The 23,413-nt window shown below is 42.7% G+C and overlaps 1 protein-coding gene across 4 annotated transcripts in view; it reads left to right on the forward strand.

Annotated features, from left to right (window-relative positions):
* Window positions 1-23,413, forward strand: part of nedd4l (NEDD4 like E3 ubiquitin protein ligase) — a 70,520-nt gene that overhangs the window by 38,324 nt on the left and 8,783 nt on the right. For all 4 annotated transcript variants that reach the window (XM_079523713.1, XM_079523714.1, XM_079523715.1 and 1 more), the window contains 10 exons: window positions 2,093-2,155; window positions 4,495-4,632; window positions 6,248-6,436; window positions 11,136-11,333; window positions 12,146-12,223; window positions 16,255-16,309; window positions 17,072-17,130; window positions 18,792-18,857; window positions 20,038-20,267; window positions 22,400-22,521. In XM_079523713.1, coding sequence (XP_079379839.1) covers window positions 2,093-2,155; window positions 4,495-4,632; window positions 6,248-6,436; window positions 11,136-11,333; window positions 12,146-12,223; window positions 16,255-16,309; window positions 17,072-17,130; window positions 18,792-18,857; window positions 20,038-20,267; window positions 22,400-22,521 — 1,198 coding nt within the window. The remainder of the gene's footprint in view (window positions 1-2,092; window positions 2,156-4,494; window positions 4,633-6,247; window positions 6,437-11,135; window positions 11,334-12,145; window positions 12,224-16,254; window positions 16,310-17,071; window positions 17,131-18,791; window positions 18,858-20,037; window positions 20,268-22,399; window positions 22,522-23,413) is intronic.

The raw sequence follows: 23,413 nt of genomic DNA on the forward strand, positions 1-23,413 counted from the left end.
AATTAAGTAATGCAGATGATTAACTCATGAGAGTGTGAAATGCAACCACATTGACCCATAAGGGTCTATTTGGTTTCATTTAACACTCCCAAGAGTTAAAGATCTATAAGGGTCCATTTGATTACCAACTCTCTGGGGATGTAAAAAGAAAATATGTATATATATATTTTGCCAGAAGTAGGGACGACAAGTTGAATTTAAAGTCTCCAATATGCAACCAAACTCGCCCTGAGTCATAGCATGAATCAGCTGAATATTGAGGAACTGTCACATGATCTGCTCTGATGAACGTGCCTCCCACGTAGTCGAGTCATAGTAAACAACAGCTTGGCATTGGCTGCATGCCAAGACTCTCAAAGGAAAACTACAGGTGCTGATATCAGCTTTTTCTTTGAGAGATATTTGACACTAAGCACTTTTATAAGCCTTCAGCGAGAAATGATATTATACGCATGTGTTGGTGGTGCCCTACATTAGGCCTGATCACATTTTCCGGGGGAGGCGGTGAGAAGTTCAGTGTGTGGGATTGCAGTTGCTTTGCTATATCAGCATTGGAAGGCTACCAAAACACAGCCACGATAAGACCGATAAGACGGTCTTTGATGGTAATGGCCTTTCAATTTAATCCCACTCCCTCTCGTTTGCACAAGAGGGGGGAAAGAGGGAGCAGGAAGCAAAGCAAAGACAAGACAAACACATGAGTGAGAGCCAGGTAATATTAGTCATGAACCACTGGGTGTGTATGATGGGTGTGTATGATGGGTGTGTATGATGGGTGTGTATGATGCCTGTAGTTAGAGCTTTGTCCATAAGTAACACCCATTGCTTAATGACAAATGAGGCATTGTTACCCCATTAGTCTCTGGAGACAGATGTGAACTGGCTCAAACAACTTTCAAATGCTTCCGCCTAACAGTCCTCAGAAGCACTGACTTTGCTAGCCTTAGATCCTCAGGTTCTTGGTCACTTTACCAGAGGTAGAAGCAAATCTATTAATTTTGAACTGCTTGTGCTTTATAACAATAATCTTTTCGGGGTTTTTGGCTTATCTACCTAATACTGTGTGTGTGTGTGTGTGTGTGTGTGTGTGTGTGTGTGTGTGTGTGTGTGTGTGTGTGTGTGTGTGTGTGTGTGTGTGTGTGTGTGTGTGTGTGTGTGTGTGTGTGTGTGTGTGTGTGTGTGTGTGTGTGTGTGTGTGTGTGTGTGTGTGTGTGTGTGTGTGTGTGTGTGTGTGTGTGTGTGTGTGGTTAAACTGTTCGTCTTCTACTAGAAAAAAAATTCTAGGATGACTCATCTGGCTGATGAAATCGATTATAACTAGAATCAATCACTGTCACGGTACAGCTAAAATCAAATGCGTGGTAGCTGGCCGACTTCCTTTTGAACCAGTGGTGATTGTGTGTGAGTCTTACTCTCTATTCCAATCACAGATCACACTACCGCAAAATACAGTTGATTTAATGCACTCCCTCCTGCTATCTATCAACCTCACAGTTCTGCTTAATTCATCCTCCGACATCCAACAGAAATAGCAGAAAGGTGTCGTGTGCTTGTAGACAGTCTATTGTTTTGCCACCAGACACCGTCGACGTGGTATTTGGACGTACCGTACGACTCAGGCTTTAGTGTCACCTCGGGTATCCTCCCCTCCGTACGTACCGTACGACTCAGGCTTTAGTGTCACCTCGGGTATCCTCCCCTCCGTACGTACCGTACGACTCAGGCTTTAGTGTCACCTCGGGTATCCTCCCCTCCGTCTCGTCTCACCTCTCTCACCACCACAGCGACAACCATCTTCACCGGGATCTTTTCTTCTCACGCGGCAACCTCCATGGACCCCCACGAGCACAAGGAGGAACCCGTTCTCCTCTCTTTCTGACAAGACATTCCCGTCACTCTGTCTTTTGCCTCGATCCCCCCACATTCCTCTCCACTCTCCCTCCGCCCGTGTAATTCCTCTCCTTAACCACCAATCAACTGGGCTCTCACTTTGCTCGATGGACGCTCCTCACTGAGCCTCCACCCCACTTGCTCTGTGAGAAAGAAACTCTGTAATCTAAAGACCCTCTTCCACCCATGTTGTCTATACCAGCCGCAGAGTTCCCAGACCAGAAGAACGAGAGCTCAAACAGTCACAGGCGTTGAGGAGCCCACGGTAATGTTCTCAGTCTACAGTGTATATATACCCTCTCTCCGTTGTACATCTCTCATTGGAAGTATTCATCTCTGCACCCCCCCACCTCCACCACACTGGATTAATCCCCCCCCCCCCCCCCCCTTTTTTCCTTTTACAAAATAGCAAAATATATCCTTAGAACTGAACACGAAAAGCCAATTTAAACAAGGAATTAATCAAGGCATGATAAACTCTGTGGTCATCAACTTCTATATTTTTTTCTATTTTTTAAATGGCCAATTCCAGTGAAAGACATTGCTTTATTGTTGCACAAATAAAGGACAAATGCGTGAGTGTCTTGCAGCCAAAGATGGCTTCCGTGTTAGTTCATGAAATATGTGAAGAAGAATATGTATGAATGAATGAACCATTGTAAAGCGCTTTGAGCACTTGGAAAAGCGCTATAAAAATGCAATTCATTATTATTATTCATTATTATGCTGTTGGTAACGATAGCAATTAGCAAACAAGTGAAATAGCACACTATTATGTTATATATGCTGAAAATGTCTCTGGGGCATTCACTTACTATTACTAATATAATTGTAATGCTTTTTTTAAAGTCCTTTTAGTGTCATCACTCAATTGACTACAAATTGCAATCTTTATGTTGCACATGGTTTATTTAATTGTTCACATGTATTCTTCATGGTGTTGTTTCTGTCTGAGTCTGTTGTTTTCATTTTAAACAGGATCCCTTACTCCATGTTATTTGATGGATCCCTTACTCCATGTTACTTGAAAGGCATGGAGTAAAGCCCCTCGCACAGTCTAAAAAATAACGGAGACACACTTTGCCATTACCTCTTGCACACTACTCAGACAGTCGAGCCCAGTTCGATTCCTGCATTTTCTCCCCAGATACGTTAAGATTGACAAAGACCGTAAGATGCATTTGTGACTGTTTTACTTTAAAAACAAATAATTAAGGTCTTGTGATGTTTGCTCACAGTTGATGTTAGCCACTTAAAGGGGATAATGCCACCATGGGCTGATGTGTGGAAATTAGAAAAAGTTCCCCCACCTTCTGTGCAGAATCTATTATCTGGGGCCATTTGATCAGTGACGGGTCGGCTGCTGTAGTCTTTCGCCCAACCTCTAGGCCCCCAAACGTTTTCATGTCAAGGACCCCCAAATTGACACTAATTGGCCCGTGGACCCCCATTTGAAAAGATATGCCAGGGTCAGGGACCCCCCTTAAGAGAAGATTTTTATGGCTCTAGCAGTGATTCTCAACCCGTTTAATTTCAAGGATCCCCAGTTTGACATGCATTAGTCTATGGACCCCCATGGCATTTCTATCTCTGGGACCCCCAATTTATAATAGTAAAATCAGTGTTAATTGATTACAGATAAGGGTCCATTTGGTTCCAAACTCATTTAGCTGGGGACCCCCTGGAACTCCCTCAAAGTCAAAGTCGTACGATTTGTCACACACGTTACCGCAGTGAAATTTGTTCTCTGCGTTTGACCCATCTCTTGGAGCAGTGAGCCGCAGCCAAGGAACGGTGAGCTGCAGCCGTGCCGCACTCGGGAATCATTTGATTAGTTGATTTGACCCTCCCATCCAACCCTTTGATGCTGAGTGCCAAGCAGGGAGGGAAAGGAATGGAGTGCAATGGAAAGGCATTTTTGATAAGAATGCACTTCTCCATAAACAAGTAGGCACTTGTTTATGGAGCAATACAAAATGTACTTCGGTTTTTACTTCCTTAAATGATCATTTTTACTTCATGCTAAAGTGTCCAAAGACGAGTCCTCCTGCAGTGTCGACTAATACTACTGTATGACGAAAAATGTCCGTCGACTACCATGTTCACTGACTGGAAACTAAATGGAAAACTAAGCTACGATGACAATTTCGTCAACAAATAAAAACTACACTAAAATGTTAGGAAGGGACTAGTGGACAAGAGATCCAGTATAAGTAAAAGACACAAGTCATTTTACACTTGGTTGCATGCTGAAAATAGCAGATCTACAAGATCACAACGTGCAGCAAGTAGATCGGCTATTTTCAGCAAGTGTAAAATCAGCCATTACGACGGCATCAAGGCCACGCCAAAACACATTTTAGTTGACTAAATCAACCGTAGATTTAGTTGACTAAAATCTTAAGATGTTTAGTCGACTAAAACTAGACTTAACACTACAACATTTCAGTTGACTAAAATATAACTAAAACTAAATTAAAATGTATTCAGAAGAGACTACGACTAAAAAAAACTAAAATCCAAATTTCCTGTGACAAAATCCACACAGGGCTAACTAGTCTTTGCTTTGCTCTGTTCTCTCTGCCTTCACTGGGCTCTCTCCAGTCCCCGTCGGGAGCCGCTCACGCCCTGACCACCCCTGGCCTGCCACCGGGATGGGAGGAGAGGAAGGACGCCAAAGGACGCACTTATTACGTCAACCATAACAAGCGTGCTACCACCTGGACCAGGCCCGTTGTGCAGGTACACATGTCTTGACGGTTATGGGGACGTACGGCTGTGCTCGTTGCACAGCACAGACCGACCGGACCTTACTTGTATCCAGGTTTTATTCCGGGGTCATTGTCTTGAACCTGTAACTTCTGGAATGAGTCGTGTATTCCTGTTATGTTTCCCCCCCCCCCCCCCTCTCTGTGGTGTTAAGAACGGCTTCACAAGGACCAGTGTTCCTTTTCTGACTTGCCTCTCTTTGTCTTTCTCTCTTTTCCGTGTCTTTAATTTTCCAAGTTGAATGTGTGTCGTCATCGTCGTCCTCTTGTCCCCAACACTTTTGTCACGAAGTCCAACTCTGCACGGGCCATGTCTCTTTTCCAAGAGCCAAGCATGGAGTTACGCCAACAACCTCTTCTCTGTGTCTCTCTCACGTTCCCCCATATCTGCCCTGTTTCTCCTCTTGTCTTTCTTTGTGTCTTGTATGTGTGTGTGTGCGTGTGTGTGTGTGTCTGTGTGTGAGGCAGCTCTACACAGCCTGAGGTGGGAGAGAGAGTCTGCTGCATGGCGCTAATCCCAGGTCTCTAGGCATAGCGCTGTATGATTATAGCTCACCTCTGGAGCCCGATCGATATATCGCTTGGGCCAATATATCGGTCATTATTTGACTTTTTGACCGGTATCGGCACTTATGCAGCTGGTGATGTGTCCAGGTTTCTAACCACGTTCAACCTTTTGCGGCCATGTCATTATAGAGATGGATTTTCAAACTTTCAAAAATAGAACATCTACACATTGCAGAAATGCGCGTCGTGAGATACAAACTCACAACGTGCACACCTACAAACTCACCACGCATCGCGGTGCGGTTAAATCCCATAAAGTTAAATGTATGTGTCGGTTCTTTAACTATCAAAAACGTACGATACGTTGAATGTTCTCCAATAGAACGTTTAAAGTCAATTTGGTCTACGACTTGCCAACAATTGGACCCAAAACATTTGGCATCGGTCGGGCTCTGGACCTCTTTGTCTTCGCCCCTCTTTGTTTCTCCTTTTGTGTCGACTGTCCGTTAATGACCTGTTCATCTGTGTTGTCTATGAACAAAACGGCGTACTCTGCTACTCATCTACTCTCGTCATCACATGGTCACTCCAAAAGAGAGGAGGTCAATGGCAAGCGATTTATATTAAATTGGAATGAAATGGACACATTACGCCAGTGCTCATTGCTATGCAAACAGATCATTGATTAGCGTGTTGCGCTACTGTTTCCTCTGGACGCTGACATGATTGACTCCCAAAGCCTTGTTCCTCTTCTTCATTTGGAAGCTGAGAATACTCGTTTAAGCAATCATCTTTTAGTTCAGTCATTAATAAACACGCTAATGTTTGGTGCCCAATGGAAGCCCTGATATCAGGAACACATTTCCTCTGAAAGCAATGTCTGCATCCAAGCCTGTAGCACTTTTGATTGGCTTGTTTTGGGGAAATGCAATCAAAGTCCAGTGTTCTGGTGGGTGAGTTGTCCTTTTTCACGCCAGCTGCAACCGATGTGTCAAACCTGTGTGAACCCATCAAACGCGTTGGCGATAAATATAACGCCCTCAAGCTAGTGTCTTTAAGCGTGTTCTTCCTCCCACCCACAGCTGACTGAAGATGGAGCCAGCACCTCCTCCTCGGCCGGAGCAGCAGTAACGGCTTCGGGAGGAGCCTCTGCCTTTCCGCCTTCCCCTTCCCCCTCCGCCGCCTCCTCCAATAGCCACCTCCACGAGCCCCAGGTCCGACGCCCCCGTAGCCTGAGCTCGCCCACTGTCACCCTGTCCGCCCCGCTGGAGGTGAGGACCACGCTATACCCGCTATCCCTGCTTATTACACGGCTTGGTTGAATGCTTGATTCTCGATTGGTCAATCGCTGAATTCAGCTGTGTGTTAATTCTTGATAACAGACCAGACCGCTCCGCTCTATAACAGACCGCTGTCTAATCAAAGCCTCGGAGCACCTGGCTGCGCTGCTGGATGTTTCGGTTGTATCCAACACGACAGCCATGTAAACACACACACCATGTCATTTACAACTAAACATTGCTCTCAAGAATGTTTTTGAAAACATTTGAAGGGAGAAACAGACGGCGCAGTAACCGAAAATGTATTCTATTTGATCAACTCACTTCCTTGTTTTCCGAGGCGACTGTGCCGCAGCTGGGCAGACGGCCAGCGCCAAACTTATGGAATACTTTCAAATCATTACAGTAAGCAAGGAAATACCTTGTTTTGTTGTTACTTTTGTCAATTTATAAATGTATTAATAAAGTAGCTGTGTAATAAGCGGGGTAATGTATGACGCGGAAATAATGCCCTTCAGGAGGATTAAACGCCGAGACGAAGGTCATTATTGTTCAACAACTACCGCCGCGACATACATTATCTCTTGCATAGTGTACAGTACAGTAGATATGCTTTCTTCTTTCTTGGCTCTGTTTCCGTGACCACCCCTTACCCCCACCCATACCTAACAACAGGGGTCGACAATAAAACTGGCCCGGTGGCCCAGATGTACTTTTTTTTAATGCTCCGGGCCACCATAATAAACCAAGCACTGGCCCGGTGTGGCCAGTGAAAAGACTGCCTTGAAAACAAAAACATTAATTAACATCTAATAATTAAGGGACCAAGCAGTCCTTATGGTTTTTTGCAGTTGCAGTTCTGGCTGAACCGTGCAGTCGGTTCTCACGAAACTCGGCAACATGGTAGAGGGCCATGTCAAACGGTGACGATGCGAAGCACACTACCATTGGCCAAAGGGTGGCGCTATAGCACTCAATTGAAAATGCAAACTTTGAACGCACATAGCTCATGAACCCGTTTGACCGTCTGCAATGAAACTTCGATACGCATATGCGTCTCTTACTTTTGACCTCTGACCTTTAGATAACCCGCCATTTTGAATTACATGAAACACAGTTAAAATCTATCTCCTCCCAGGATATTTGATCAAAATGTACGAAAACTTCTACACGTGAACTTTGGACTGTTTGGACCTATACGGACAGTTGAAGTAATGAATGACATGCATAGCTCAGTAAGTAGAGCTCTTGCCTTTGAAACACAAGGTCATGGGTTCAAATCCAGTTACCGACAATTCAGCATATGAGTCTTCAAAAACCCTGCCCCACAATTAAAACCGCCCCAGTCCCAATTGGTCTTTTTCTCAAGTTCAATCTTCCATGTTTCTATGGTTTATTGTGCATATTGTTCTTATTGCTTATTGCCTTCCTGCTTGGTCCCAAGTTTTGTAATGACTTCAGTTATATCGTCTCGATAATTACCGTTAAAACATAGGTACGTTTTGTAACTGATTCCGATATCATGGATCAGTGTGCAGAGCTCACTCGCTCCCGAGTCCTGAGCTCCCGTGCATGGCTCTGTCTGTTTTGCTACGTTAGCTACATGCTCACACTCTGTTCCTCACTGTTTCAGGTTAGGTCTGTTTTCATCTCTCTCTCTTTCTCTCTCTCTCTCTCTCTCTCTCTCGTCATAATCAGATTAGATGGCCGATGATAATGATTAATCAAACTTCTATCACTTCTTTGTCCTGGATATTTGGTGTCGCTATGATGATTGTGGTGTGAACTGTGAACCCAATAACCTTGCATTGCAGCCCTGCAACTGTAAGCAGTCTGTGAGAATGTGTGAGTGCAATGCTCAATGTAAAACACATTGAAGGGCCGGCAAGACTACAGCAAGGCGCAATATGAATGCAGCCTATTTGCCATTGAATCTGTGTGATCAGTAATCATTACATCGGGGCCTGTAAGCAGTTAGAAAGCGTCTACTGCATGTTGTTTTTACACCTCCCCATGCAATTAGTTACTTATATGTCCCGATACATTCTGGCTACTGATTAGCTAAGGGCTTATTATGACGGGACACACCCTGTTCACATGAAGCCTAGGATCACTGTTAACCCATTCAGGCCTGACGTCGAAATTTAAAAAAAAAAGTTTTCTAAATCATGACAATTTTCGGAAAGATTTGAGGCACATTTTAACGATTTTTCAAAAATAGCAGACCTACAAGTTCAGTTGCTATGAGCTTGTAGATCTGCTATTTTTCAATAGCTAAATTATAACAATGTTTAAAACACCAAAAGGGGTTCCCGCCCCAAAATGGGTTAATGGTTAATGTGGTTAAACGCTAACGTGACATGGATGCGTTCCAGGTCTCAATGGATTAACCCATTTAGGCCTGACCTCATAATTGAAAAAATATCTTCTAAATCCTCCAGTTTTCTGAAATAAATATTTTCACGATTTTTCAAAAATAGCAGACCTACAAGCTCGTAGCGCGCCACGCGCTATGAGCTTGTAGATCTGTTATTTTTCAATAGCTAAATTACAACAATGTTTAAAACAACAAATGTTGAGGCTAAATTGTACGCCATCATATGATTAGAGTATAAATGAGGCGTTAGTTTAGGATGCACTTTTATTAACCAAGTGATGTTGACCTTAAGTATTGGCATAGGATCAGTCAAATCTGACCCCTACACCTCTACTCTCTTCAATTGGATGTTAAGGAGAGATGCAATTTCATTAACAAATGGGAAACTCGTAAGTGTGCATTATTCTTTTAGGGATGAATGCCAGATATTCAGGCTCTTATCATTATGTCTTGAGTCAGGTTTCTTCTGACACTGACTTTTTTTGTGTGTGTGTGTGTGTGTGTGTGTGTGTGTGTGTGTGTGTGTGTGTGTGTGTGTGTGTGTGTGTGTGTGTGTGTGTGTGTGTGTGTGTGTGTGTGTGTGTGTGTGTGTGTGTGTGTGTGTGTGTGTGTGTGTGTGTGTGTGTGTGTGTGTGTGTGTGCTAATTTAAGCATCTTATCCATGTGTCCTGGGGCTAATATTTTTTAATCTCAAGCAGAAGAAAAATGGAAGATGTAATGTAATTAACATCCAGCTCAAAGTTATGGAATTATGATGAAGGCTTTGTAACTAAAAATGGCCTAGTTGTCAGCTCTTGCTGCATTTAAGAGAACTGAACGGGTTTTGTAACTGTCAAGGGAACGGACCTTTAAAAAAGTTTTAATTAACATTTGTGTGCTCTGCTCTGGATGTTAACAAAAGTTAAGAGTTGAAGTCCTAGAAAAATGTTCTAATTACAAAGTATAAAGGGGTGAAGCAGAGTGTTCTGTAAAATAATAAGCATGGTTTTTTCTCTTATTAAAAATCTGATAGGTCTATCACTCAATGGGAAATGATTGCTAAATGAGCACTAGTGCTGTAGGAAGAGTTTTGGGCTGTCCTCCGTATTGGCACGTTGATATCATTTGTTTTCAAAGCAATGGGCATCGTAGCGTCCGTTCTTGCCGCTGTTCTTATCCCCCCCGTACGTTGAATTTAAATTTCCCCCAGAAATATCGGAATAGGTGGAGATCTCTGATCGTCTCACTACGACTAAGGCCCCATTTACACTGGCAGCCTAATCCAGCCTGAATCAGATCTGAGCCACATCCAGATTGGAATCTGATTCGTTTAAAGGAGTCATGTGACATGTTAGACTCATTTAAACCAATCGGATTTCAATCTCGATGTGGCACAGATCTGATTCAGGCTAGATTTGTCTGCCAGTGTAAATGGGGCCTAAGACTATAGGCACTTGTTTGTGGCCTTTCTGGTTTGCGTGCTATAGTTCAGGTCAAGATCATTGAAATAGTACCTGTTCTTTTGTTCTGCTCTTTGTGACAGCCTCGAATTGTTCCCCGGCTGTCTGTTTGACTGTCCTTTAAATGCCACAGGTAATTGCACCTGATGCACTCGTTTGAGGAACGTGAGAAACGTTGAATCCCTGGATCCACTGTTTGTGCTGAGAAGTTTAATCCATTTTGACCTGAGATCAGATTCTAAAAATGTCTTCTACATCCTGACAGTTTTCTGAAAAAGCTGTTTCTATGTCAGTGGTTCTTCGATTTTTCAAAAATAGCAAATCTACAAGCTCGTAGCGCGCCACCGAGTGGCGTGCTACGAGCTTGTAGATTTGCTAAAGCATAACATAATGCTAACACCAAAAGGGGTTCTCGCCCAAAATGGGTTAATCTGCAAAAGTGTTTTGCGTAGCCTTATGAAGTCTGCAAAACGCCTAAAAAAAGATTGACCCATATATCCGATTACTAAATAATGGTGCGGTCCTCCGCTGTTCACGGCCGTCTCTGCTGGACAGTGTTGATTTTGACAGCAATTTTTTTGTTTTAGTCATACAGTCTCTTGAATTTTAGTCACATTTTAGTCACCTGGAAATTAGTCGGCTAAAATGTGTTTTGGCAGGCCTTGATGCCGTCGTAATGGCTGATTTTACACTTGCAGATGGCAGATCTACAAGCTCTGTAGATCGCCTATTTTCAGCATGCGACCAAGTGTGAAATTACTTACATTTTACTCTAGTTTTTATGTGTTGATAAAATTGTCAATTGTCAAGGTATCTTATCTACTTTTCCCGATTTCATAACCTGAATTCTGTTTGTTTCCCCCCCCCACCCCAGGGGGCCAGTAACATCCAAGTGCGGAGGGCCGTGAAGGACACGGTGTCCAACCCCCAGTCCCCTCAGCCGTCCCCCTACAGCTCCCCCAAGTCCCAGCACAAGCAGCAGCACAGCTTCCTCCCGCCGGGCTGGGAAATGAGGATAGCCCCCAATGGAAGACCCTTCTTCATCGACCACAACAATCGCAACACCTCCTGGGTGAGCTTGAGTACTTGAGTACCAACCCCAGAAGCAAAGATATGTGTCAAAAACGTTCGCTGTGAAAGAATATAATTTTATTCAAAGATTTGCGACACATTTTCACGATGTTTCTAAAATAGCAGATCTACAAGCTCATAGCGTGGCACTCTGTGCTTGTACTGCGCTATGAGCTTGTACATCTGCTATTTTTCAACAGATAAAGTTTAAAATAATGGTCAATGTGGTTATAAGCTTGTAGATCGGCTATTTTCAAAAGATTTTGTGCCCATTTTGAACTTGTGAAATGGGCCATTCTGCAATATGAGTACTTTTACTTTTAGTACTTTAGGTACATTTTGATGCCGATACTTTTGCACTTTCACTTGAGTACATTTTGAATACGGGAGTTCTTGACATGACATGCCCAAAGTAGGGAAATCTGTTAAGGATGCAACATAACATTTTAATGAATTTAAATAACTCTGCTTGTGAATTTGCCAACTTTGTTTTATTCACCGCCTTATTCAGAGGGCATTTAAAAAAATGTCCTAGGCAGTTAGTTGATCTAATCGTTCTTAAAATGACAAATAAAGTGATTGAAGTGAATAAAGTGATTCTGATTCTAATGTAATGTTGCAGTGACACCTGGTGGTGGGAAATTGAATGTAAATCTTTAGATTTCAATCTAATCTCATTGTACCACCACCTAGCCTTTCAAAAAGCTTAAATCAATTAGTGAGGAACGGGAATTACACTAAGTGCTAGCTATTTGAAAGTAATTTACTGGATTTGTCTCTCTCTCTCTCTCTCTCTGTCGTTCTCTCGCTCAGGAGGACCCCAGGTTGAAGTATCCAGTCCATATGAGGACTAAGAATTCCATGGAACCCGGTGACCTGGGTCCTCTTCCTGTGAGTAGTACTGTTAGACCCAACAGGAAACTAAAGCATTGACTGACTCACAAAGAACACACAGATTCAGGTTCTCAGTCCCCACGACTGATTTCAGATTTGGATTTGGATTCCATAGAAGTCAGCATATAGAAGTGTGTCCTGCACCAAAAATAGGCTATATCCACAAGTTTACAACACGTCGCGTTGTGACGTGTTGACCTATTTTCGGTTATTAGTTATTTCAGTCTTCCAGAAAACCCCTAATGATCTCAGATATTTCATAACCGCAATCGTTAACGCCTCAATGTGCAATTTCTTCAACTGGTTAGCTGTATGGCTACCAAAACATCATAATTTGACAATATTGCATTAAGTGTGCAGGACACACAGCGTTAGTGTGTGGTGGCTCCTTTCACGCTGTTTCACAAATTACATATTAGGACTTGGCCAAGCAACATTTTTCAGTCGTGAGATTTTATTTAGCTTTAATCCATGAGAACAATATAACATGCAGTACCAAGCAGCTTTTTCAGAGCTCTTCAACTAAAGCATTATCTATTACCAACCATAAGTGACCATACTTCAAAATATTAACCCATTTTGGGCGGGAACCCCTTTTGGTGTTTTAAACATTATGTTGTAATTTAGCGATTGAAAAATAGCAGATCTACAAGCTTGTAGGTCTGCTATTTTTGAAAAATTGTGAAAATATTTATTTCAGAAAACTGGAGGATTTAGAAGATTTTTTTTTTATTTCGACGTCAGGCCTAAATGGGTAAAATAAGACAATCAGACTGTCGGGGTATTGTGATTTATATTATATCGTCACTGAGACAATCTCTCAACAAGAGAATGCATTTTTTTTTTTTGTATTGCAACAAAGTGCGCAAACCTCAGCTCCTGTGGAGCGATGTCGATGCTGTTCAACCGCCAAATGATTTAAGGAACACTGTCTGCTTTTTCTTCTGCGCGTGGGAGAGAGGCTGCATTGTCTAAAAGAGATGCTGAATGAGATAGGGGGCTATGTGGTCAGAATCCTTATGAAGTATCTGGCGTTCCTTCCTGTCCTAATCGGGGGCAACGGCAGTGGAGGGAGGAAGTGATAGGGACAGTTTTAGAAGAGGACGGTCTAGGTCAGGGGTATTCAACTGGCCCTTGTGGCCCCAATCTAGGTCCCAAATTCAGGTAGGCTATGGTGTGTGCGATATGAAGTGTGAGATTACCATAATGACATTAATCCTTAGTCATATTCCATCATATTCAAGGGCTCTTGGAGAGAAATGAGATAGTCTCCAGTAACTTTAGACTAGAGCGCAGCAGAGGGTGGATACGCTCATGTAGTATAAATTAGCCATTCGCTGAATCAGGTTTTGGGATGAACAGCTTCAGAGTTCTCACAAGGCTTGTCTGGTGTGTGTACGTATGTGCTCTCTCTCTGTCTCTCTCTCTCTCTCTCTGTCGTTCTCTGCACATTCTGGGGGATCTTGTGTGCGCTACCTCTTCTTCTCCACCTGGCCATGTCTGTTTGGCAGAACCTACCAGAGGAGGTTGGTTGGCGCCTCCCTCCCTCTGCCTGCCTTCCTTGTCTGGTCTGGTCTGGTCTGGTCCGGTCCAAATCAAAATGCCTGACAACAGCCTTGCACTCTCTTTCTCTTTCTCATGACTGGGCATGGATGGACTGTAGTGTATCTCTCCTACCCTGCAGTGTTGATTTTGGCAGCAAATTTTGATTTTAGTTGTAGTCATAGTCTTTTGAATAAAGTTTAATTTAGTGTTTGTCAAATTTTAGTCACCTGGAATGTTAGTCGAGTAAATATCATTTTAGTCTGACTTCTACAGTTGATTTAGTCAACTGAAATGTGTTTTGGCGGGCCTTGATGCCGATGTAATGGCTGATTACACTTGGCTGATTACACTTGCTGAAAATAGCTGATCTACAAGCTCGAGCTTGTAGATCTGCTATTAAATTACTTATGCTGGATCTCTTGTCCACTAGTCCCTTCCTAACATTTTAGTCTAGTTTTTATTTGTTTTGACGAAATTGTCAATATATTTAGTCTTAGTTTTAGTCATCATAGCTTAGTTCATTTAGTTTCCATTTAGTTTTTGTCAGTGAAAAAAGGTAGTCGACGAAATCAACACTGCTACCCTGTTCATCTCTGTTCTTCCTCTGTATTCTCGCCCCAACACCACCTCTTGTGAAAGACCCACTCCCCCCCAAAAAAGTGTTTTGTTTTTCTTTTCTTTTCTTTTCTTTTCTTTTCTTTTCTTTTCTTGCACTGAAAACAGGTATTGTTACAGGTTCAGACAGTGTGTAAGGAGGGACATTGATTCATACAAAACAAGTGCTCATTGAGGACTGGCTTGTTGTTTTTTGCTGTGCTGCGTTTGGTGGATATTCTCCGTGGATATGTATTGATTACCCAAATCCTGGATCATCAATGCATCATTCAAAGAGTATATGGAATACTAAATGAAGTCAAAGATTGAGCGAAGAAAAAGATACATTAAACTTTAGGGACAAAAAATAACTTGGCATGCCATGTACGTACATTTATTATAAAGAGATGATTATTATTTTTTCAATATTTAAACCACATCATTACCAATACCAATTTCCTAAGGATTCCTAAGGATTCCTGTTTGAAAATCGGGAGCTTGTCGGCAGGAGACTCCTGTGAGTGAAACAAGCGACCAGGTCTATGAAAACAATCCCAAAAGAAGTGACCAGTTTCACCACTTGAGCCCTATTACATCAGCTGTTTTCAAAAAAACGATTGGGAAAGCAAGTCCAAATGAGCAACTACACTTCAGAAACAAGCCCAAAGTCGCTTATAATAAGCTACTTTGCATGGGTAAAAATAATGTTTCCTCGGCCGACTGGTTTGTGCTGTTTAGAAATGCCAGTCTGTTGAAATCTGACAGTTTTAAGTAGTCTTTGACTAGTCACTTGAGAAGTGATGGTATCAAAGGAGAGAGAGACAGAGGTAGGGCCAGAGCGTGAAAGCCAGGCAGTCGTATCGTATGTAAGCGTGCGCAGCTTTGTGTGTGCCGCATGTTGATGAACCCCTTTCGTCTCTCCCCCTTACGTCTTTCCCTGCTCTCCACTTATAGGCCCCGATTCACCAAGCTGTTTTACACCCATATTTTGGGTGTAAAGGAATTTTCCAAACGTCCCACATTAGTAGTCTAGAATAAGGCATTCCAATGACATACAGCGAGCTTTGGTCCCATTCAAGTCTACGTCCGAGCAGAAAGAGCGGCCCTCCGCAAAATTCACAGACAAAAAAAAGATTACTGAATCGTACTACTAACGTGGTTAGTTTGGAAAATTCCTTTACACTCCAAATATGGGTGTAAACAGTGAATTGGGCCCTAACATACAGTTAGTTGAAGCACCACACACACGCACGCACGCACGCACGCACACACACACACACACACACACACACACACACACACACACACACACACACACACACACACACACACACACACCTTAAATAACAAATTGTCTGTACCCCCACCCCTTCACTTTATATATATACTGTACAACTGAACTGTTCTAACTGCCTGACTGCTGGTGCTGTATGAATGTGTGTGGCCCGTGACACTGTCTGGTTTATACTCTGTTGCGTGTTGTTGTGGCGCACCGGAAGTAGCCGATGCACAAGCTCACAAACGCATCGCAACGCACTGCGGTGTGAGCTTGTAGATCGCCTATTTTCTGCACACAACACCGGCATGCAATGAAGGGTTGTGTACTGGCTTGGTGGTGGTGGTTAACATGGATGTTGTGGTTGGTTGTGTGTGTCTCTGTCTGGTCACATGTATCAGACCTGGCTCAAACACGACACACAATCCTTCCTCTTTCTTTTCAAGTTTGAGTTCTTGAACCATTTCATGGTCGGGGCAAACTCATCAAGCATAAATTTAAAAAAAAGAAGTGGTTTGATGTAGGATATTATTTGAGCATGGCCTGGTCATTAGTACGGTTTGATGTTAAACCTGTTGTTCATCCCACCCTATTCATTTTTTCTTTTCTTTAGCCTGGATGGGAAGAACGGATTCACACGGATGGACGCACCTTCTATATCGATCACAGTAAGGCTTTCCGTTACCACATTCACATTCATGTTAAATGTCCTTTTATAATAATCGAATCACTTTTTATTTACTTGTATTTTGTTTTTATTCTTTTCGTCCAGCGAAAGTGTGTAGGCATTATGTCTATACAGCTCCTTCTCAAAAAAATGTGAATATCGTGCAAAAGTTAATATAATTCAGAAAGTGAAACTTTCATATATTCTTGATTCATGGTGCATAAAGTGAAATATTTAAAACCTTTTTTTTGTTTTAATCTTGATGATTATGGCATACAGCTCAAGAAAATCAAAAGTGTCTTACTGGTATTGGTTCTTTCTTTTCAAAATCTTTATTTTGGTTTTATAACGGTATTGGTGTCAAGTCACAGGTTCATAGAAATAATAAAATATCAGATTTTAGTATCAGTGACTGAGGTAAACAAACGTATAAATCACAGAGATAATGGGCAGACATAATGAAAAGACTGTTATTGTGAAAAACATGCCCCTTCAAGACAAAAGAAAAACATTTTCTCCCCTTCAAGTCCCAATTTAGTAAAGCCAATTCCCAATTCCCCAGCCTCTCTACAAGTACTCCATCTCTGCTAACCCCCACAATCAGTCATTGGGAGGGTGAAGAAAGCCTCGGGTCTCATCCGATACCCGGGCCGTCAAGCCAACATCTTCTTTCCACCCGACAGTGACAGGTCTCACTAGGGGTCTTACTGGTATTGGTTAAGTGTTACAAACAATACATCTGATTTGTGTTTGTTTCATGCAGACACAAAGAACACCCAGTGGGAGGACCCTCGTCTTCAGAGTCCAGCCATCACAGGACCCGTGAGTATTCATGTTCTTCCTTTTGCTGCATATTGATACAGTACATGCTGTACACAACATGCTGTACACAACATGCTGTACACAACATGCTGTACACAACATGCTGTACACAACATGCTGTACACAACATGCTGTACACAACATGCTGTACACAACATGCTGTACACAACATGCTGTACACAACATGCTGTACACAACATGCTGTACACAACATGCTGTACACAACATGCTGTACACAACATGCTGTACACAATGTTAAACCACGAGCCCTTCTAGCTGTCGCAACGTCTTGCACACCGGCGTCGGCCCCAATGTATGTCCCCTCGAGTGTTTACGCATACACAGATAACGTCACTTTGTCACTGCAGTCGTCACTTAACGTGCCAACACCTTTGTGTCATTCTGTGTGCCTCTTCACAGATACGGTCTTCTCCCCCACGGTAGATCACAGCTAAACCTTTGTCAACCTTATATTACATATATCATTTACATAACATTTGCTTTTTGCATAGCGATTGATGCTCAAGGCCTTCAGATTGTTCGGTTCTTTACAGCAGTGGTTCTGAAGCTGTTCGGATCCATTTGGTTCCATTTGTACTCTCGAAGTTACAGACTTGTAAGGGTCCATTTGGTTGGTAACTATTAATCATTTAGTTGGGACCCCCCCCCAAGGATCCCTGGGAGTTCCCTGGACCTTATGTTGAGAACCACCACTTTTGCATCAGTAAGGTGACCAGATCCAAACTGTTCATTTGAGGGACAGAAGTATCGCTTGTGTGGAAGTGGGATGGGGGGGACGTCCCACTTGTCCCACACAAGCGATACTGAAGTACCGGGTTAGCAACTTACTACTTGAGTTGCTATTAAATGCCTTGATGTCATATTCGACCATAGGCCTATTGGCTATCATTTATAAACTCCTCTGGTGTCTCACATTTTGTTTTAAAATCATGCTTTATTTTTATTTTTATGCTATTTTAACAGGCTTAAAAACACATCTCGCAGGAAGAGACAATGAGAGAGCTTTACAACAGAAGGCCAACTATTAGGGGACTAACTATTAGGGCATTTGAACACTGATGCAATTGCCTGCAACAGTCAGGCAGTGGGACGCCTGAAAAGTCTTGGAAATGAGGGACTGTCCCACGCAAAGAGGGACATCTGGTCACCCAATGCATCAGTGGTTTTCAGCCCTTTTCATATCCCAAGGCCCATTATGTTTTCGACATTTGATCCACTGACCACCATTAAACGATGAGATTTAGCCTCGCAGACCCAAAACTGAAGAATATTTTGTTATCGTTGGCTAGGATTTTGTCCACAATTTAATGCTGTTGGCAAACGTTGATCAAAATAACAATTCTTCTACATTCTATAATTGTGTAGACTTCTTGTAAAATTAAGTAATGCAGATGTTTAACAATAATGTAACTCTCGAGAGTGTAAAATGAAACCAAATGGACCCGTGCAGGTCCATTTGTTTTCATTTTTCACACTCAACCACCACGCTGGGGACCACCTGGAACCCCCTCAAGGACCACGGGTGGTCCCCGGACCACTGGTTGTGAAAACCATGGCTTTACACCGCCATGTACTTTCTGAAAAGAACATCCATCTTGTCAATGTTTGATGCATGCTTGTCGTCTGCTATACCCGTACAGGCTGTGCCCTACTCCAGAGAGTTCAAAACGAAATACGACTACTTCAGGAAGAAATTTAAGAAACCGGTATGTTAATAATTCTCTCTTTCAATGCGCTACAGTACTGTATGTCTAACAATGATAATTCAAAAGCAACACTGGCCCTGATGGCATCACTTCAATGGCATGTTGAGTCTAAAACTGTTAACCCCTCACCTCAGTCTTATCTCGCTGTGCTTTGGACATTTTCTGTTTGTTATTCAGCCTTCATATATTATAAATATTGATTATCGCTCATGGTCTAGAATTTCACGGTACTTCTCTCAGTTTTAAATACTGGACCATGGGAGTGTAATTACTAGGGTTGTATATAAGTTGAAGACAGAAAAAAATAATAACCAATCTTCAACTTCAAGCACACAGTAACATCGCAATGTAACGATTTAGCCTATAATAATAAACATGCACAAAAAATAGTGACACTTTTTCACGATTTTGGAAAAATAGCAGACCTACAAGCTCATGGCGCAGCACTCGGTGCCTGAAAGTGTTTAACCCATTTTGACTTGAGAACGATTCTATAAATGTCTTCTAAATCCTGACAGTTTTCTGAAAAAGCTATGTTTCTATATGTCAGTCGTTCTTCGATTTTTCAAAAATAGCATACCTACAAGCTGATCTACAAGCTCATAGCACGCCACCGAGTGGCGCTCTATGAGCTTGTAGATCTGCTATTTTTCAATATCTAAAGGATAACATAATGCTTACGCCAAAAGGGGTTCCCGCCCACAATGGGTTAATTCCTATTATTATGATCATTAGTACATTGCAATCAAAATTGCAGCATCACTCCCAATCTTCCGCCGTAGTCTGAAGACCCACCTTTTCAGACTCCATCATGGCCCATAGCACTTATCCTACCCCCTTAGATAGCACTTTTTAGACTTATAGCATGTCATGTAGACAGCACAATAATTGCATTGTATGTAGTCATAGTACATATGTATAGCATAGTATAGTATATATGTATAGTTAATATGTATAGTGTCATTATATAGATATGTTCTAATTACGTTCTTAGCTTACGCATGTTTCTTGATAAATGCAGTGATGTATTCCCATACTTTTGTTCTTGCCTAATGTAAATTGCTCTGGATTAAGAGCGTCTGCTAAACGCCTAAATTGTAAATTGTAAGGCAATGTTTCTTGATGTACATGGATTCTTGGAAATGTGTGTGTTTTCCTTTGTGTGCCACGACGTGTCCAGGCGGACATACCCAACCGCTTTGAGATGAAGCTGCACAGGAACAACATCTTCGAGGAGTCGTACCGTCGCATCATGTCCCTGAAGAGGCCCGACATCCTGAAGGCGCGGCTCTGGATCGAGTTCGAGTCGGAGAAGGGCCTGGACTACGGCGGCGTGGCCCGAGAGTGGTTCTTTCTGCTGTCCAAAGAGATGTTCAACCCTTACTATGGCCTCTTTGAATATTCTGCCACGTGAGTGTGTTTATATACTGGCTGGGTACACTTAATCATTGGTTCAGTTCAGGCCCAGGGACTTGGAGAGAGAGAGCCTTACAGTTCAGGCCCAGGGACTTGGAGAGAGAGCCTTACAGTTCAGGCCCAGGGACTTGGAGAGAGAGCCTTACAGTTCAGGCCCAGGGACTTGGAGAGAGAGCCTTACAGTTCAGGCCCAGGGACTTGGAGAGAGAGCCTTACAGTTCAGGCCCAGGGACTTGGATTGAGAGAGCCTTACAGTTCCATTTGGTTCCAATCTCAGAGTTAACCCATTTAGGCCTGACCTCGAAATTAAAAAAAAAATCTTCTAAATCCTCCAGTTTTCTGAAATAAATATTTTCACGATTTTTCAAAAATAGCAGACCTACAAGCTCGTAGCGCGCCACTCGGTGGCGTGCTATGAGCTTGTAGATCTGCTATTTTTCAATAGCTAAATTATAACAATAGCTAAACAATAGCTAAATTATAATGTTTAAAACACAAAGGGGTTCCCGCCCAAAATGGGTTAAATTAACACAGATGATTTTATAGTGTAGATTTGAGTCCCAGAGATAAACTTTTTTTGTTTGTTAATAAAACGTTAATTTTACGTTAAATCAATTACTGCCGCTAGGTGGTAGCATAAGCACACCTAACGAATGCCACCCGTCCGCTCTAACTCTACTATCCTCGTTTAATTTCTGGGTTATTCAGCGAGGTGGGGGCTGTCAGCAGTAGCCCATACCCCTTAGCTATCATTACAAACAGTTACATGTGCTCAGCGATGCGATACAAACTCACAAATGATTTACGATCGTCGGGATGCGCGACGGCTCACCGTGGACAGCGCTCGAAGCTTTAGAGAGATGCAGCGCTTTGAAAATCCTGTTCTAATGGTGGCTCAATGGAGCTGGATTTAAAAATCCCATAGCTGGTGGGGACGGAGGCTCTCCATAGAAACCGGAGCAATGCTAAAAGGTAAATTGACGGTCGCCGCTTTCATATATGGAGTATACGGTTGTCTACGAACATGTACGTACAGTAGATAGCACCTTTAGGTACCTATGGCCTAGCTAGGTTTATAAACGTAGATGACAGCAAAAAACTAGCAACTCTAACTAGCAGGGGTGGACGTCTCCCTACTCTTCCATTGAGTCATTTAGAGTACCCTGCTGTCCGGTGGACACCTACCGGTTGACAAAAAGTACTGCCTGAAGCTAAAAACAATAGTATCTCCCCTGCCCCAAAACAAGCTTTCCTTTTTTGCTCAGTCACGGTTTCATTGCTCATGATGAGGGAGTCCCGTGTTCGAGTCGCAGGTAGAACTTACACGTAAATCTTACGGATTGCGGCGTTAAAGGTTACACTGGATTTGACTGTGCATGTTAAGATGTTTGTGAGGACCAGCCTATTCTGTCCCCTAGAAGTCCAGTTACACTGTAGTTTCCTGCTGCTTTGATTAGCGTTTCCTTTTCCTCTCATTCAGTCCGGCAGGCAGGCATCCGGAAGCATTAACAAAATGTGTCCCATTTCCATTCCTACAATAATGAAAACGACATTCCTTTTGTTATGCCCTTCACACACTCCTAATCATCATCATCAACGAGCCCTAATGACTCAATGGTTATCGAGCTGTTCCATGTAAGTCATTTGAAGTGACACATTTGCCATTCTGGTCACAGCTCCTAACATCATTAACTATCTATAATGAGCCCTAACATGAGAAAATGGCCGATCTGCAAGCTCACGATGCGTTTGCATCACGACACTTTGCGAGCTTGTAGATCAGCTATCGCCGCACACCGCCTACCGTCGCACGACAGAAGTGCAAATCAGGCTGAAGTGATTAACCCATTTTGGGCGGGAACCCCTTTTGGTGTTTCAAGCATTCTGTTATACTTTAGCTATTGAAAAATAGCAGATCTACAAGCTCATAGCGCGCCACCGAGTGGCGCGCTATGAACTTGTAGGTCTGCTATTTTTGAAAAATCGTAAAAATGCGGCACAAATCTTTGAATAGGTATATATTCTTTCAGAGGGAACGTTTTGTTGTATTTCGACGTCAGGCCTAAATGGGTTAAGTTTCCATTGTGAACAACAACGGCTCACTTCTGCTGTGTCTGTCTTTCCAGAGACAACTACACGCTCCAGATCAACCCCAACTCTGGCCTATGCAATGAGGACCACCTCTCTTATTTCAAGTTCATTGGCCGCGTAGCAGGCATGGCGGTGTTCCATGGAAAACTGTTGGACGGTAAGCTTCAGTGCACTGGCTTGTGTTACTGTACTGTATGTCTGTGGTTCTCAACCCTTTTCATATCCAGGCCCATTATTCATTTTTGCCATTCGAGCCATGGACCACCATCTAATACTTAGTCTCCCAGACCCAAAACTTAGAATGTCTTGTTGTCGTTGGATAAGATTTTGTCCACAATTCCATGCTGTATTAGGAAAGATAACAGGCTAACGTTGATCAAAATAACAATTCTTCTACATTCTCTAAATGTGTACACTTCTTGTACATTAAGCAATGCAGATGTTTAACAATAATTGAACTCTTGACAGCGTCATTTAATTTTACGCTCTCAAAAGTTAAAGATCTAGTAAGGGTCCATTTGGTAACCAACTCTCCATCATTGTACTGGGGACCACCTGGAATCCCTTCAAGTACCACTGGTTGTCCCTGGGCCACTGGTTGAAAACCACTGCTGTACGTGAACGCATGGCAATATTATCCCTGTCAATATAATCAAATAACACTGTACTGTACATGCTACAGTAGTGTGCATATTAGACGAGACATGCCACAAGAGGCCGCCATATATTCCCTGAAGCAATATTATTGTCAATGCAATGCATGGTTCTGTACACTCTTATCCAGAGCGAAAGTAAAAATCAGAGTAAATCAGTGGAGTCGTTTTCAAGGGGATCCAGTGATCTTGTAGATCACAACACAACAAAACTAAGTATCTAAGTGTCCATGATGTCATGGACACTGGGCTCACTTCCTTCCTGGACTACAATTCCCATAGTCAAAATTTAAGTAGGGGTACCCCTGGAGGAAATGTATGAGCCCTGATATAAAATACCATGCCCCCTCCCCAAGTACCCTCCCTGAACGATTAAGCGAAAATGAATCACCCTCC

The sequence above is a fragment of the Electrona antarctica genome (assembly GCF_951216825.1).
Source record: "Electrona antarctica genome assembly, chromosome: 16".
NCBI classification, from domain to species: Eukaryota; Metazoa; Chordata; class Actinopteri; order Myctophiformes; family Myctophidae; genus Electrona; species Electrona antarctica.